The sequence below is a fragment of the Phytophthora cinnamomi genome, assembly GCF_018691715.1.
Source record: "Phytophthora cinnamomi strain GKB4 chromosome Unknown Contig78, whole genome shotgun sequence".
NCBI lineage: Eukaryota > Oomycota > Peronosporomycetes > Peronosporales > Peronosporaceae > Phytophthora > Phytophthora cinnamomi.
The window spans coordinates 224,541-242,291 of NW_027151011.1; the positions used below are offsets into that span (position 1 = coordinate 224,541).

The 17,751-nt window shown below is 52.2% G+C and overlaps 4 protein-coding genes across 4 annotated transcripts; 3 read left to right on the plus strand and 1 right to left on the minus strand.

Moving 5' to 3' along the window:
- Nucleotides 1–84: 84 nt before the first annotated feature.
- IUM83_19678 (Cholesterol transport protein (Niemann-Pick C disease protein)) lies at nucleotides 85–1,223 on the minus strand (the record flags this gene model as incomplete). Its single annotated transcript, XM_067944740.1, has 2 exons — nucleotides 85–981; nucleotides 1,056–1,223. 2 exons carry the CDS (start codon nucleotides 1,221–1,223, stop codon nucleotides 85–87), a joined length of 1,065 nt encoding a protein of 354 aa, XP_067785511.1.
- Nucleotides 1,224–2,420: 1,197 nt separating this feature from the next.
- Nucleotides 2,421–3,017, plus strand: IUM83_19679 (uncharacterized protein; the record flags this gene model as incomplete). The annotated part of the gene is made up of 1 exon (XM_067944741.1): nucleotides 2,421–3,017. One exon carries the CDS (start codon nucleotides 2,421–2,423, stop codon nucleotides 3,015–3,017), a length of 597 nt encoding a protein of 198 aa, XP_067785510.1.
- A 5,479-nt stretch (nucleotides 3,018–8,496) lies between these two features.
- On the plus strand, nucleotides 8,497–9,493 carry IUM83_19680 (uncharacterized protein; the record flags this gene model as incomplete). Its single annotated transcript, XM_067944742.1, has 3 exons — nucleotides 8,497–8,734; nucleotides 8,791–8,921; nucleotides 8,984–9,493. 3 exons carry the CDS (start codon nucleotides 8,497–8,499, stop codon nucleotides 9,491–9,493), a joined length of 879 nt encoding a protein of 292 aa, XP_067785530.1.
- A 6,747-nt stretch (nucleotides 9,494–16,240) lies between these two features.
- Nucleotides 16,241–16,567, plus strand: IUM83_19681 (uncharacterized protein; the record flags this gene model as incomplete). Its single annotated transcript, XM_067944743.1, has 1 exon — nucleotides 16,241–16,567. One exon carries the CDS (start codon nucleotides 16,241–16,243, stop codon nucleotides 16,565–16,567), a length of 327 nt encoding a protein of 108 aa, XP_067785517.1.
- Nucleotides 16,568–17,751: the final 1,184 nt, after the last annotated feature.

The following is a 17,751-nucleotide window of genomic DNA, read 5'->3' on the forward strand; positions in this document are numbered from 1 at the left end:
TGGAACTCGAACCATAGACAGTCACGACGCCCACTTTGCTGGTCATTATTAACACGAACTCCAGCTACGTCAATGTGCGTATGATCACTGCTTCTTCCACTTGTTCCAGAAAAATGCCAGAATCACCAGCCCTCCGTAGGCAGCCGCCACGAGCTTGGTGCTAAAACCCGAAAACATGGAGATGGGGTTGTCGACGACATGAATTTGACTGCCGCCGCTAGTGTGCGCGTCGCAGGTTGCACGACACGCACCACAGGGACACTGCTTGTCGTCCGTAGCCTTGGATGCAATAGACTCCAGCAGCTGCGCCTGCGTCGGCAGCGTGTCCCGCATGTCCACGACCTCCGAGTAGTTTGAGCATTGCAGCACGTCGTGGTCGAACGACTTGTCCTTGCTCGCATTGAAGCGCATCGTGATGTACTCGCCGTGGCCCACGGCGCCGACCTGCATCTGGTAGTTGAGGAAGCCCAGCGACGACTTCATGGCCGCAGCCATGGACGCCATTGCCGTGTTCTTGCACGAGTCGAAGACTGCGCAGGTCAAGTCCTTGGCTAGTGCCACATCCAGCTCCAGCACCTTGACCTTGTCCTTGCCCGTCATAATGTCCGGCCGGTAGTTGGTGCTGGGCCACGCACGGGCCATCTGCAGGAACTGGTCCTGCTCGGGCGAGCACACCAGGCCGCACCACAAGGTCATGAGGTTGGCGGCGCAGGCGTCGCAGCCCCCGGCGCTGTTCTTGGCGAAGACGCTGGCCACCAGCTTGAAGTTCTCGGCCATGGCTTGGTTCTGCTGCCACGAGCAGCAGGCCTTGTCCTTGTAGGCGGGACACTGGATGGCGAACTGGCCGCAGTGCGGCCCGGCGGCCATGCCGTCCTTGCGGCAGACGCAGGCGCCGTGGACGCACTGCCCCTTATCGTTGCAGTCGGTGGCGTTAGTACATCTTCCGCCACCGATGACACTGGGCCAACCGTCCCCGGTCATCTGAGCAACATGGATACATCAGAAGTAGCCATGTTAGCAGAGCCCAATTTGCTAGATGTACTGGGCTGGCGTACGGGCTGCGGGTCGACGGGCTCCTTGTGCGCCTCGGGGATACATTGGTCGTAGTCGGGCTCGTTGTCCGGGTTCACGCACGTCTGCGTCATGACGCACTTGGCCTCGGCGGGCGCGGGGGTGCGCGCCGCCGCCACTAGCAGCGCGACAAGCAGGGGGATCATCACCATCTTTGACTGTGTGTTTTGTGACAAGCTTGAAGCAGATAAAACTGGAGTGTCGTGTACGGTGCCTAATTCTCAACGACCAATTTTTGGTCTAATACAAAATCTGGCCAAAATGTACTTATCGTTATGCAAAATCTTGATGTTTAAAAACAATGTACCTTGTTTACATACTACAGAAGGTGTACACTAACGGAGATAGAACCTCTGCGAGATGGAGTAGTATGGTTAAGGAGCACAAGGTACGTTTGGTGCACGATGTCTTCTATTACGGAGAGTACAGCTCTCTACGTTTGGAATTAGTTCAAAATTACAAACGTAATTTGGAATTTCCCCTATATATAAAAAATATTGTAGAAGGACGCAAAACTTCCCGATACTATACAAAATATCACTGCCGTTTTGGTAAGTCTCTTTCATTCTGAGGTGGCTCCTACCTCTGTGTGAGTAAGGATTAGTTTTAACGCAACTGCAAACCCGACAAGGTTGCGGCAACCAGATACAGTAGACGTCGAATGGGGCCCACTCGAGCATTAGGGTCTTCCTGAATGGCAATCTTCCAGCGCAATCAAGCGAATATTAAAAAATGAAGAAAACAATGAAGAAAAGAAATCACGCAACTGTGATAATTCACTATCACAGCTCTGTACCTGTAAGAGATATAGCTGTATACCAAATTCATGGTACATCGCGTTGGAAAGGATATTACTAAATACAGGGGCTCCCACAGCCACGTGTTTGGCTGCGGGCAGTTGGTCAGAGGATGACCAGTGCACTTCGCAATCTCCCTACCAGCCCCAACAACCTCCTCCTACTTCGCCCACCGCAGGGACAGTTTGTATCACTGGTAGCACTTGTTGGTCAGGGCCCAACGACCATGGCCCCTGCGACGCGCAAGAACGATCACGACGCGCAAGAACGACCACGACGCGCCAGTCGCGGGAGGAGAGATGCAAGATGAGCTAGAAGCACAACTCGCGCAGTTGCGGGCCGAGATTGCGGCTCTACAAGCCAAGAACCAAGTGCCGTGCCCAATGCCCATCGAGACCAAGCCTCGAGTTCCAAACGGACTTCCCAAGTTCAAGGGGGAAATGCGACGAAGACGTACAGCAGTGGCTCTTCCAAGTAGAGACACTGTGCAGCATCAACGGTCACGACGTGACGGACAGCAGCGACATGCTACCGGCGATCACTGGTACCGCGATGGAGGAACCCGCGTCGGGTTTGTTCCTGTTCTGGGCCTCTCGGACGCCAGCAGAGGAGCAGACGTGGGGGCAGTTTACCTGCGACGCTCTTATGTACTTCGAGGCGTTGAACTACCAAGCGGTGCTCCGACAAAAGCTTCGTCAACTCCGCCAGGTTGGTGGCATTGAGGAGTACAATGGGAAGTACTCGTCGCTGATCTTCCGCGTCGAGAACATGAGAGTTGTGGACCAAGTCAGCTACTACTGCGACGGTCTCAAGCGTTCCACGCAAGCTTACGTCAAGCTACAGAATGCCACAGCGTTGAACGAAGCGATGGACAAAACCACCAAGCATGAGATGTCCCATCTCGGTGGTGAGCACAAAGGTGGTAACGAGAAACCAGAGCGTGAGCAACGGTTCCGTGTACCACCAAGATCGAATCCGTTCCAAGACAAGAACCCGTTCAGCAAGCGTTCGTACCAGCCTGGCCACTACGCGCCTGCGGAGCAAATCAAGGATGGTCTTGTGTGCTACCACTGCGACAAGCCTGGACACTTCAAACGTGACTGTAGCAAGCTGAAGAGTGATCAGGGAAACGACCAGCCACGCCAGTAAAAGAGGGACCTGATGTGACGAGTGCTAGCGAAGAAGATATAACCGTTAACGAAGCTACGTTTAATCTACTTTGTGAAGGCCCTCTCGTCTACAAGTGCGCACCATTGATTGCTGCCAACGGGGGCGTATGGAGCATCGTGAGAACAGGACTTGCGCGCAGTTCTTCTTGGACTGCGGTGCTACGACGGTCTATGCGTCACGAACCTATGTGAAGAAGAATGAACTGAGAACACATGTGTACAAGACCGAACCGTCAAGGTGAAGCTGGAAAACAACAATATTGGGGAAGCGACCTTGGAGTTAGTGAAAATGACTGTTCGCCTCGACGGTGCCCCAAACTACCAGTGTGTCGCTGTTGTGTTCGACATTCCAGACGAGTTTGATTTCGTTATTGGGATGCCGTTTTCGTGGATGAACAACCCAAGATCGACTGGAAACGTCGATGCTTCAAGAAGGACGCGTCGGTTGGAGACTCAGTGGCAGAAACTTCAACTCCCAACGGGAAGTGCAGTCCGACTATATGTTTCGAGCTTCACCGAGCTGTAGCCAGCAAAAGATTGCATACGATAAGCCGTGATTCTTGTTGAGACGTCGTGCCAGAAACGCTGCCAGAGGGCGAAGTTGAATCTACTGAAAGACCGACTGATGTCGTGGATAAACTCGCTAAGAGGGAGAGAAAGAACGCCAAGGTTGAGGCAATGTTTATTCTTGTAGTGGTTGACTCGGAAGGAGTCTAAACGAGGGACATTACGCGAAAGAAACTGCAGCAGTTTCTACGGCTACCCGTGAAGAACCAGCCCGAACACGATTTTATGTTTGCGCTTACAGACGACACGATTAAGGAGATTCAGCGTGACCTCACGCGAAGTGACGAACCTACAACGTTGGAAGGGAGAAGGTGAAACCATTTCTACAAACAGATTGGGAATTGTTCAAGAAGAACCCCACGTATCCTGTCATTATCGAGTACAAGGACAATGTGTCTACACCCGAGCTAACTGCCGCGTTGCCGATGGAGCGTGATATTCGTCTCGCATCGATGTGAAGGATCACAACACTGCGATGTACTGTAGTGGGCCTACTTTGGCTCACTACTTTTGCTTACACGTCGCGCCACGTGTATGAGGAAGCGTAGGAGTTTATTAATAATTTGAATTAATTATACTTGAGTCCACAAGTATAATATAAATAAAATAAAACACCAAGTAGCTAGTTTAAGGTAAAATGAGAACTGTCTTGTTTGTAAATTGATCTTCCTCTTAAATCTGCTAAAACTGTGTATCATCTATGAAAGGGGTTGGCAGCGGCTGGCCCGCCAATATGCACGTCTCTAATTGGTAGAAATATGCTGCTTTCTACCAATAGGATCTTTGGGTAGGTGTGGACCACTCATTGTGGTGGCTCACTTCAATGTATCCATTGGTGTGCCTTACACCAAGGTGAGGAAGTATGTAAAACCTTTAACAGATATTTATCTGTTAAACCATAAGTGACAAATGTCATGCACAAGTGACAGTTGTCACTTGTGACCGTTGTCATGCACAAGTGACTGTTGTCATTTGTGTGTGTGTAATCCTGTTACACCATCCCCCCGTTAAGCTTAGACGTGTCGGTCTCGACACGTCAATTAATATTCGGCACGAGATCAATCTCGTGCTGAATGCCCTTATCCTGCGGAAGCTCCGCAGGAATCTCTTCCGGGAGTACGTCTTTGTACTCCCTCAACAATTCGTAATAGGGACTCGACTTCAGCGAGTCCCAGCCTTGTTCCTCGAAGCGCTCTCGCTTCGTCTTCACACTGAGAGTGTCTTCACTCTCAGTGGTACTTCCCATGAAGAGCTGCCTCAGCTCTTCGCTCTCGCTCGCCGTTCTTTCGCTGTCCGAAAGAACGCAGACTTGCTCGATGCGTCCATCGTGCAAGTCGCGCGTGAAGCGCTTCCAGCTCGTGGCTGGAAGCGAAGTCAACTCCGTCGCCGTCGTCGGAGGATTAGCGAGTTCCATTTCACGATACTGGAATCCAGTATCGGTGAGCGTCAAGACGCTTAGCGTCTCGACGTCGGGCGTCACCGCCTCAGTCTGCTCAGTAGACTGTTCTCGTGGCGTCTCGGTCCCGGACCGAGACTTGCGCAGCGTTCTCCGCTTGCGCCGTCTTGTTGTTGTGCGGAGCCGGGCTCCGCACAGTTGTTCTTCTGGTCCAGGCCCGGCCGTGGACAGTTGTTCGCCGGCGGACCCTGCCCGCGGGCGCGCGGTATCAAGCCCGGCTTGACCGCATGTTCCTTCGTGCAGCCCGGCTGCAGGTAATGTGTCCTTTCGCCGGCAGACCTTGTCTGCGGGCGCGCGATATCAAGCCCGGCTTGATCGCATGGCGCTTCGTCGTACAGCCCGGCTGCACGACAGCATGCAAATTGCGTCAGTACGGGACGTTTGCAACCGTCCGTACTGTTTGCAGCGTCAACTCCCGGAGTTGACACGCCTTCGTCACCTCGACGCCATTCATTGGCGGAGCCCCTCATGACCGAGGGTGCTTCGACTCCCGGAGTCGACGCGTCGTCGTCGACCTGACCTCTTCGTGTCAGGGACTGTCCCTTACACGCTTGAACGCGAGTGTTGGTTCCCGGAACCAACATATCCTCATCTTCCGACGTCGGCAGCACCGCCGACGTGGATCCCACTTGTGCGCATCCTCGCGCACCCCTTGGACATTCCGGGACAGCGGCATTAAGCGCTGTCTCGACTGGCGAGTCGCGCGCACCTGCTGGTGCGTGCGCTGCGGTAACAGGGCCATCGCTCTCTGTTCCGCTGTCGCGGTCGAAGCGCACGAGCGTGCGCTTCTTCCAGTCTATCACCGGAACATGCCGTGCAAGCCACGGCATGCCCATAACAACGTCGAACTTATCGTCCAGGTCCAGGACGATAAAGTGTTCGACAAACACTCGTTGTTTGTACGAGAAGCGCACGTTCACGACGCGCTTCTCGGTCTTCACGATGGCACCTGTTGCCAATCGAACTTCCAGAAGACTTCGAGGTACCTTTACCACCTCGAAGTCAAGACTCGGTAAACTCCGCAGTCGAACAAATTTGTTCGACGCGCCCGAATCTACCAGAGCGCGAAGAGAGTCGCTCGCTCTGTTCGACGTTACCTTCAAGATGACCAGGTTCGGCCTGTCATCTTGCTTCTTGCAGTGAGAGCTGGTCTCACTGGGGGCTGCAGTCCTCAGTGTCGCGTGGCCAGTGTCGGCACGCCTGACTGCATTACCAGTAGGGCGCCCCGCGCCTACTGGACGTTCACGTTTTTTGTTTGTTCGCGGCGATGCCCGGCATCGCCACGACGGCCACCATTGTAGTGCACGGGAGCCGTGCACTCTCTGGCAAAGTGACCGGTCCTTCCGCAACGGAAGCATCGCACATTACTTCCGTGCTGCTGGTGAGCAGCAGCCGTTGCATTCGAGAGGTCCATTGGTTCCGGACCTCCCGTGCTCACTACCGGGCGCGGTTACGACCTCGGCACGTTCGCATGCAGTTTAGCCTGCCCCAGGCTAAACTCTTCTTGCATTGTGAGAGTAATCGCAGCTTCGAGAGTACTCGGGTACTCTCGGAAGAGATAGGTCTTCACAGGCCCATCTCTCAGTCCCTTCATGAACGTGACGACTTTAGTCGCCTCGTCTATCGGGTTGGTCACGATGTTCGAGACCAAGCACGCTGCGCGTAAGCATGGACGTAATGCTTACCCTGCTGTAGGTCGAGGAATTCCGCCCTCGACCGGAACTCATTTTGCGGGGGCTCAAACGCTTGTCTGAGCTCCTCTTTGAATATCTCGTACGTGCTGAAGCACGTAGGATCTGAGAGTCGGCGTCCGTACGCCCAACTCCTCGCCCATCCGCCAAGACATGACATGGTGAACGCAACCTTTGACAACGGGTCGACGATACGTCGAGCCGCAATGGCTGTGTCGAGTTCGACAAGCCATCCGAGGAGAGGCTCACCCTCTCTTCCAACGTAGTTGCTTAAACTCAGTTTCAACGACTGAGCACGCGGTGTCGTCCCCGACGACGCCGTCGCTGAGGAAGCAGCATCGCGCTGCTCCTTCATAATGAACCCCAGAGCAACACCATGTTGCTCCGTCGGCGATAGCGTATGCAGCATCGTAGCTATCGCCGCCTCCCCAATGGCTGTTGACAGTCGTTGGAGGGCCTCCCACTCTGGGTCAGACAGGTTTGGGCAATCCGCGCGTGCAACATGCGTTTCAGGCGTATAGGAGCTCTCTATGGGCACCTCCGTGCTCATGGGGTTCTCGGCTCCGCGTTCGTACACCTCGTACGAACGTCACGTAGTCGGTCGTTGGACGGACTACAAAGTGCTACCAGGTGTAGTGGGCCTACTTTGGCTCACTACTTTTGCTTACACGTCGCGCCACGTGTATGAGGAAGCGTAGGAGTTTATTAATAATTTGAATTAATTATACTTGAGTCCACAAGTATAATATAAATAAAATAAAACACCAAGTAGCTAGTTTAAGGTAAAATGAGAACTGTCTTGTTTGTAAATTGATCTTCCTCTTAAATCTGCTAAAACTGTGTATCATCTATGAAAGGGGTTGGCAGCGGCTGGCCCGCCAATATGCACGTCTCTAATTGGTAGAAAAATGCTGCTTTCTACCAATAGAATCTTTGGGTAGGTGTGGACCACTCATTGTGGTGGCTCACTTCAATGTATCCATTGGTGTGCCTTACACCAAGGTGAGGAAGTATGTAAAACCTTTAACAGATATTTATCTGTTAAACCATAAGTGACAAATGTCATGCGCAAGTGACAGTTGTCAGCTGTGACCGTTGTCATGCAGAAGTGACTGTTGTCAATTGTGTGTGTAACCCTGTTACATGTACCGCCATCTCACATGAGCAGAAGGCTGAGATTGACAAGTGGGTACGGGAAATGATTGATAAGGAAATTATTCAATCAAGCATCAACCCGTATCCCATCGTTCACACTGTCCACAATCGCTCCCTGATTTAATTTGTCGCCCGGACTCAACCTACTCCCCGTATTCAACACCGGGTCGCTCAACCCGTACGACACCCGACGCGTCTCTCGCGTATCCAAGTGATTTTACATGACAGCGCAATTGGGCAAATGGTGGAAGCGATCGTGGGCAGCGCAAGCGACTCAGCGCCGCACAGTATTAAATAATATGAGTGGGTGAGGTGAACCCACATGGGAACCGCTAAAAAATACAAACCAAGTATGTGGTCTGGTCCAAGCGTATTAAGCGAAATGTCAACATCAACACCGAAAACGGCGTCGGAATTAACACATTAGCAACTGTACTGGATACTTTTCGGGAATGCGACTTCTTTCACCAGCGCAACGGGAAAACAAGCTCATGCAAAAAATATTTTAACCAATCAAAATTGTGATATCAGAAAAATTAATATTAGCCAATAAATGTGGTTAAGAGCGCATTCGATCCGCACATCGCGATATGGCGAGGGGAGTGACGACACGCGCGCCGTACGGCAGCGCTGTGAAGACGCCGTGCGACGCGTGTGGCAAGGCGATATCGCGCACCAACCTTTCCAAGCACAAGAAGAAGTGCAAGGGCACCAAGGAGCGGCTCTCACGCAGTGAGATCCGGAAGAAGTCGTGGGAGAAGAACCGCGCCAAGCGTGTCGGCGCCCAGCGTGCCAAGCGTGCCGCGCGTGCATTCGAGCGACTTGAAGGTGGGTTTAATCTATTGCGACCATAAGTTACCGTTATTTCTAACACGTGTCTCTAGAGTTACGAGCGGAGCTTCTCGAACTAGAAAGTGTATCTCTCCCTCCGAAACCCGAGCCTGTAGGCTTGAAAGGGCACGAACTGGAAGATTTAAGTCGTGATGCAGACCTATTTGAGTACATCTTCACCCAGGTAAGTGTTGATGGATGAAAATCAAAAGGTTCTCATGTGTTTATTAATATTACTGTGTTCAGATGGAGCACAAGGACTTGCTGTCGCAAATTTGGTTTAAACGAACCTTTCTACTGTTGCATCCCGATAAGCGCCACCGCATGCCACCTGAGTTTCAGGTGGAACCCGCAAGTACGTTACTTCAATCCACGTGCAAGCAGTTTGTCTTCTATAGGCAGCGTATGCTCAAGGAAGAAGCAAACACGCTGTTTGGGGAGCGCGTTCGACTTCAAAAGTACCGCAGTTACTTACAGACAACTTTTAAAGCGAAGATCGACCGGTGGCTTGCTGACTGCGAGGATGCCCGTCATGAGAACAATTTACTGAAGGCGCCTATCCAAGACCAGATTGACGCGTTCGGAGAAGGCAAGAGCTGCAAATCGTTGATAGAGTTTGAAGCTTCGTACTTGGCGCGCTTTGCTGAGAAGGACAAGACTTATGAGGCTGAGGCGAAGAAAAAAGCAACGATATCCGCCCGGGAGCGCCGTTTCGAGGCTGCTTTTGGTATTGAATCTGACTCTGAGGGTGATTAAGGGATTAGGTAAACTCGGATAGCTTTGTATCCGATTAATAAAAAGGCCATCGTTAGTCAACAATATAAGAATTAGTATGACAAGACTTAAAGTACTAAGACAAGACTAAAAGTACTAAAACAAGACTAAAAGTACTACGACAAGACTAAAAGTACTGGAGTAAAAATGAATGGCGAAGAGGCTCACAATTGATTTGGCTGGACAGGAAGCTGTGAGCGCACAGTTTATTTTGTTTCTTTCCAATGGCATCACAGCCAACGTCTCAACGACCCTCATTTCAAGAGCTATTGCAAGGTGGAATTGCGACAGCTACGCATGTGATCAAGAAGGAAACCAGGGACGTCTACGCATCCTACTTTAAGAAGTTTTGCGATTTCTGCGTCGCAAATGAATACCCGGATCCAGCTATGGTGCGCCATCACGAGCTTCCCTCTCTTCTTGTTGCATTCATGGAAAGTGTATCGGTCTCTAGTGCTGTATCTAACCAGACTGCCGAGAAGATACGAGCTGCCGTTGCAAACTACTACAGTAGTCAAGAGCGTCGTGATGCTGCCGGTCCAGATAAGTGGGTGGTGGTCACCGACGAGAATGGAATTAAGTACGGTCTGGGAAACCCAGCAAAAGACTCGTTTGTTCGGCAGTTCATGCGCGGTCTCAAGAAGCGCAAAAGTGTGGAGTTTACTCAGCGCCAAGCCACGCCTATTTCGCTGGACATGCTTAACGTTCTGCACAGCCATTTGGCGACCACAGAAGGATTCACGGAAGCAAGTCGCTTGTGGTTTACAGCGGTATCCGCTTTTGCGTTCTATAGCATGTGCCGAATTAACGAGGTGTTGAGCCTGCAGTGGAAAAATTTAACGCTAGGGCTCACGCGACAAAGCGTTTCGGACCCTATCTCATCCATATCGTTTGCATCATACAAACTTGAAGGACGGAAAACTGAGGTCGCAGAAGGCCGCTGCCATAATCTACACCACTTGGACGAGCGTGAACGATCAATTGATGCTTTGTATCATATGACGGCCTGGCTGGCGTACATCCAAACGAAGACGGATCATCGATGGAGTGACACAGATTATGTATTTCCGGCACTTTCGAAGATTTCAAAGAACGTTCTCAAGACGGACACAACTACAACGGAATGTGAAAATGCGCGTGTGGAATGGGGCAAGAAAATGTCAGAACAGGCATTCATCACCTTGCTTAACTGTGTGGTTCGTGATCTCAATCGAAATGGAACGAAGACTCGCGGCTACGTTAGACAAGCGTGGAGAGATATCTGGTTTACATCGCATACCTTTCGTCGGGCTGGCGCGCAGTACCGGTTCATGTTTGCCGTCCCAGAAAAGCGATGGTCACTCAGAATGGTAAAGTGGTGGGCTGGCTGGACACAAAATGAATCGGCGGAGACCCTTGTGCGCTATCTTCTTGACCAAGCATCTAGCGACGAAGATAAACAACTAGCGGATTGTTTGGCCCCAGATCGTGAAGTCTACACAGGTTGTCCGACGACGTTTACCGGTAGAAAGCGAAGTGCGGCAGCTAATACTAGGCAGACGCCTTCAGAAATCTCACTGGAAAAGCGTTTGAAGGCCCTCGAAAAATCTACAAGTACTTTAGAAGAAAAACTTGATACCCTGATAGCGATACTACACCCTGGGAGGAGCCCTGCGCCTGAGCCATTGCGCGATCGGCCTGGATGCAGTGAACAGGTATCTATTCTCCCTCCAGCAAAAGATTGGAAGGATTTGTGTCGCATGTATTGGAAGGCGGATCCTTCTCGTCATTTATTCAAGCCAGTATGCGATTGGACCAATCTGGACAAAAAGAAAAGCGGTGTGCTTCCCAGCCTCTTTAGCGTTGCCAAACTGATTGCCCAAGATGTGTTGGAATTTGCCATCCAGAAGGGAGTTGCTGACCCAAGGGAGGTTTCGGACGCTACACTAACCGCGTATTCGGCTTACTATACCACACATTGGTTGAATGACAGTGTTATTCCGAATATGTGTGTACTCACGATTGACACACTTGCACGATATATTCGTCTCGACAAAAAGCGCCGACTTGTGAAGACTCGGCATGCGTACATGCAAGGAATTGTGTAGTTTATAATGTCATCGTATTGTAGGTCTTGTCCTAGTACAGCAAGTCTTGTCTTAGTACTTTTAAGCTTGCCGTAGTAATATTGGTCTTGTCTGAATTTGCTAGTACTATTAGTCTTGTCGTATCTTTGTAGGAGACCGACCGTCTCTAAGACCTTATCTAACCGACCTAAATGAGTACTGTAAAAAAATATTTTTTTGATCGTTCAACGATTGGTGCATATTCGCATATAGGATTTTTCTGATTCGTCATGCAACCCGATTTTGCATATTTCATTGTTTCATGCGATGGAAGTTGCTTCTGACACCGCGTCATACAAATTCCAAATATCGTGGAAGTAGCTTCTTTTTCCTTGCGCAGCAGATTTGAATAGGAGCGATAATAGGGTTAGGTCTACTATACATTCGCTAAGTGATTCATCAGAACCTAACCCTTCATTTTGTAAATGGAAGCGCTACTTCAAGGTACCAGATAGAATTTCGAGGAATGCGAAATTGAAGATCAAGAAGAAGCAATACAATTATCAAATTATTCTGAATTAACCGGACCGTAGCCATATCAGATCTAGACACACCGGACAAGCAGGACTGGATCTGGTTGACACGAAAAGTGTCCTCATAGTTCTCAGAGCATCCTGCGAGACGAGCTGTGCGATTTACCTGCCGAATGAATGTCCACCGTGTGGACCACACAACATATTCGATCTGGATCGCATCGTCCGCGGCGGTGCGCGCGGTAGAACTTCTTGACGACGTCGTCTGATCACCACTCAGGGATCCCGAGGGCGTCGACACCACGTGCGAGCGCAACGAACGCGCAATGCCCATCGCCAGAGGCGCCCGTGGCCTAAGAGACCACGCCCGGCTGCGGCAGCGCGAACTCATCGGCCGCCGGAAGCTTCGTTGACTAATTCTAGGTACCTGCAAAGGCGTCCTCTTCGAGCAGCCAATGAGGCTGCCAGGAGTCCACCGTCTTCCCTGCCGATGCGACATACTCGACAAAGTGCCGTGAGTCGTTAGTTATTTGAGTTCCTAGCCGATTCGTGATCGTCCAGATGTGCCACCGAGTCATTGTCGCAGCCTCACGGCTAGATGTCTTCCGCCCAGCTGCACGAGCAATCGGCGCGGAGCGCGGCCCCCAGTCGGGCGCGCAGCAGTTTGCTTCGTGCGCACCATTCCAGGCTCTCGAGGGAGCAAGTGGTTGCGTAGGACGGGCGTGCAGGAAGCAAGCAGCAGCAGTGCCTCGAAAGTGGCGCGGGCGCGGAGTTGAAAGAAAATTGCTGACTGAGGTGAAGCGGAAGCTAGGAGACGAAGATAAGTGAGACAGAGCAGTCAACGATAAGAAGTCGAGGCCGTGCAACAGCAGCTCCAGCGCGAGGACGAGAGATAGTGGCTTGACTTCAACTTCAGCAGTCAGAGACAGCAGGTATGAGGGAACTTCAATTTGCAGAGGGGAGAGTGTAAGATATGTAGCGGTGTACCAAATTCATGGTACATCGTGTTGAAAAGGATATTACTAAATACAGGGGCTACCACAACACGTGTTTGGCTGCAGGCAGTTGGTCAGGGAATGGCCAGCGCACTTCACAATCTCCCCGCCAGCCCCATGAACCTCCTCCTCTTCCTCCTTCGCCCACCGCAGGCCAGTTTTGTATCAGTACCAGAAAGGTCACACCACTACCGCAGTTGCAGCAGATGTAACAGATAACGCACGCCTAGAACAAACTAAACCACATCCACGTGGTTTGGTTCGGTAAACAAACCAAACCAAAATTACCAATGAATCAGGTTCGAAATGGTTTCGTGGTTTGAACCGAGTGAGACGCTGCAACAGAGCTCGCAATCGGCCGGGTAAAATGCTTACCCGGCCGGGTATACCCGAACTTCGAGTAGGGTGCGGGTACCCGAAATTATCCTCGGGTGGGTTGCGGGTACCCGAGTTTATCAGTAATGTAGCATACAGTACAACCGCTTGCCTTTGTTATAGATACAGCCCGCTTCTCCGTGATATTTTCATCCCAAGAAAAGACAGCGATTGTACAAGACGCTGGGAGAGCACCAGTTCTTGTGCTTCACCAACCCGATCGACTGTATAATCTACTAAACCGTGTGCAGGCCGTACTCGCTCGCACAAAAAGCAGAAAAAACAAGTTCCGCTTCATTCATTGTGGGTGCTGCAGACTTGTGCTCTTCGGACGAGAGACATGACGAACATGCACCATGCGTAAATCTTGATGAGCAAGAGGAGTTCGACAAATACATGAGCTGCTCCTAGGTAAAGACAACAAAACCAACCTCGACATATTGGAATGGTGGAACTCCACAGGTAAACCTCCATATCCGAAGCTTGCGATGGTGGCAAGGACGATACTGTGCATTCCGGCGTCAAGCGCCGTATCGGAAAGCAATTTCTCCACTGCGGGAATTGTAATGTGTAAATCGCGGCATTCCCTCAATCCATCGATGCTAGACGATATTCTCGTAGTGAGATCTAATAGCGATCTCATCGACTAAGAGTAAAGATGAACTCACCATATATTGCACGTTTTGTTTCGAATGGCTCTGTTTGTATATAATGGGCCAGGTAAAGTTCGGGTACCCGAACGGTGCCGTCGGGCGGGTGCGGGTACCCGGAGCGAACAAGAGGAGCGATCGGGCGGGTGCGGGTAACCCGAAAATCGCCATTTGCGAGCTCTGTGCTGCAAACCAAAGCAAGCAAACCACGAGAATGTGGTTGGCTAAAATCCTCGATTTGAAACTGTTCACGATGCGGCTCTTATCGAGAAGTGCCGCGCTGCACAGCCGAAAGGCCAAGTGTCGTTGAAGACTGGAGCCGCTGTCAAAGACAAAAGCTGCATCAGGGTGATTTGCTCACCGCCTTCAGGAATGCAAATCCTGCCATACAGGAGGTGCAAGCGAATAAGCTAACCTTGCTACCGATACCAGCCGCAGATTCTAATTCTTCGGGGGGTACAAGCTATGCGGCTTGCTTGGGCGTGGCCTTTGAAGAGAGCCTTTGAAGAGAGCCCGCCCGAAGAGCAGAGAGCCATGTTGACCAACCAGGCAGTGGAAAAAGCAAACCATCGGTTGCAGCTGAAGCTCAACTCCAAACCACGAAACTCCAAACCTCAGGAATGGTTCAAGAGCATTGGTCTGGTAACGTTCAAACTAAAGTAACGGTTCAACGGTCGTGAAATATAACTTCGAACCATTAGTTTGCACTTTGGTTGGTTTGGTTTGTTCAAGGCGTGAGATAACGTTAACCATTCAGAGCAAAAAATGAGAAGTGCTTTGCTCTGAGGAGTTTGTGTCGACTCTATTGGAGTTGGCGGCCCCCACTTACGCTCAGGACTTGCGGGTTGACACGACGTCTGACGATACGACACAGTGGAAGTACATGTATCCGTTGGCTTGGATACTCCTATTTCCAGAAGCAAGGAGAAACTGGATAAGAAACTCAAGACGGAGTTCAGCATCGCATGCTGATCGGACAAGTTTAGAATTCGTAGGACCTACAACACCTAGCACTCACTTTTCATATTCCAGTCATCGAAAGCCGACCCGCCTCGCCGCACCCTACGACTCGGACAAGCTCAATAAATTTTCCCTGTGCCCCAACCACGACTGCGTAGGAAAGAGACAGCTAGCCAGCCACCAGGGGATACCGGCTAGGCTCATGCAGGATCATTCGCTGCAGTATAATATATCCAGGTTTAATTAGTCCGCGGGAGTACTGTTCGGATGTCAAAGCATGCTTGCCGACAAAAATCGGTACCAAAACTCCGACTGCAGGACTGGCTTTGGTAACGGAGTCCAGACTCCGTTGAAAAGATTTCTCTGTCGGGTAATAGAACAACAGACGTGCGAGTCCATTGATAGTCGGTCTAACGTGTTAGTTCGAGAAGAATTCACCCGTTACGTCGAAAGGAAAGGCTGGCGTCGTCAAGACTACCGTTTCATAAACTCGCGACGATTCGTCAGCGACGCTAGCAATGAAACTAGGCATCGCGAGAGCAACTCCATGTTACCACTCAAAAGAGGATAACTTGGCGCAGGCTGTCAAACCACCCACCAATCTAGGAGCGATCAGAGTGACTGATTGATACCTCTACTTTCCCTCTCTTACGGACAGTAAAATATTTTCCGGTGTTGACACATTGCATCATTTCAGCGGGAGTGACGTAACGGGTCTTTTCCAGGCTTGGTATCCTTACTGCGCAGGAAAGCCTATCGTGGCTGTTCAGTTTCGTGGCACGCAACGGCCTCATGGCCAAGAAGCCGCAATGCAAGCTAACTGCTTCAAGAAACCTACAACTCATTAGCGCCCTTTAGCACGTGTTCGCCGAGATCGTGTTGGCGTTCGATGTACGTTACGTCGTTCTGACAGCAAAAGGTCGAGCCGTTGCCTGCGTCCTTCGGCCTCCGTTGCTGTCTTGGGCTGTACTCTCATTCCTCCATTTTCCGGCTATCATCAACACCCGATCTTACAGACTGCTCAAGTTTCGATTGCTACTCGACAGTGCCGTCACTGTACAATGCGTCCGCGCCAAGCTGCTGCACTCGTTGCCTTCGCTTGCCTTACGGTCGCGGGACTTGCCAGCACTGGGGTGCCCGCAGAGAATGTGCGGGCAATCTCTGCTATCGGATGCAGCGGTTCCGAGCGGGATTGCATGCTACCAAGCTACAACAGGAAGCTAAGACAAGAAGCCCCAACAACGCCGCCTACCGGAACAACTTCCCCTCCAGCGACGACCAATCCCCCCGGCACTACATCACCCCCAGGAACAACTCGACCTCCCGCCACTACGCCACCACCAGGAACGACCTCACCTCCAGCGACAACGACTCCTACCGGCACTACGTCACCGCCTGGAACAACTTCCCCACCAACTACAACCAACCCTCCCGGCTCTACTTCGCCGTCTGGAACTACGTCACCGCCAGGGACAACTTCGACACCAGGGACGACTAGCCCTCCCGGCTCCACTTCGCCACCAGGGACGACTAGCCCTCCCGGCTCCACTTCGCCGCCTGGAACTACTTCGCCACCAGGGACGACTAGTCCTCCCGGCTCTACTTCGCCGCCTGGAACTACTTCGCCGCCAGGGACAACCAACCCTCCCGGCACTACGTCACCGCCAGGGACAACTTCGCCACCAGGGACGACTAGCCCTCCCGGCTCTACTTCGCCGCCTGGAACTACTTCGCCACCAGGGACGACCAACCCTCCCGGCACTACGTCACCGCCAGGGACAACTTCGCCACCAGGTACGACTAGTCCTCCCGGCTCTACTTCGCCGTCTGGAACTACTTCGCCGCCAGGGACAACCAACCCTCCCGGCACTACGTCACCGCCAGGGACAACTTCGCCACCAGGGACGACTAGCCCTCCCGGCTCCACTTCGCCGCCTGGAACTACTTCGCCGCCAGGGACAACCAACCCTCCCGGCACTACGTCACCGCCAGGGACAACTTCGCCACCAGGGACGACTAGTCCTCCCGGCTCTACTTCGCCGTCTGGAACTACTTCGCCGCCAGGGACAACCAACCCTCCCGGCACTACGTCACCGCCAGGGACAACTTCGCCACCAGGGACGACTAGTCCTCCTCCCGGCTCTACTTCGCCGCCTGGAACTACTTCGCCGCCAGGGACAACCAACCCTCCCGGCACTACGTCACCGCCAGGGACAACCAACCCTCCCGGCACTACGTCACCGCCAGGGACAACTTCGCCACCAGGGACGACTAGTCCTCCCGGCTCTACTTCGCCGTCTGGAACTACTTCGCCGCCAGGGACAACCAACCCTCCCGGCACTACGTCACCGCCTGGAACTACTTCGCCACCAGGGACGACTAGCCCTCCCGGCACTACGTCACCGCCAGGGACAACTTCGCCACCAGGGACGACTAGTCCTCCCGGCTCTACTTCGCCGTCTGGAACTACTTCGCCGCCAGGGACAACCAACCCTCCCGGCACTACGTCACCGCCAGGGACAACTTCGCCACCAGGGACGACTAGCCCTCCCGGCTCTACTTCGCCGCCTGGAACTACTTCGCCGCCAGGGACAACCAACCCTCCCGGCACTACGTCACCGCCAGGGACAACTTCGCCACCAGGGACGACTAGTCCTCCCGGCTCTACTTCGCCGTCTGGAA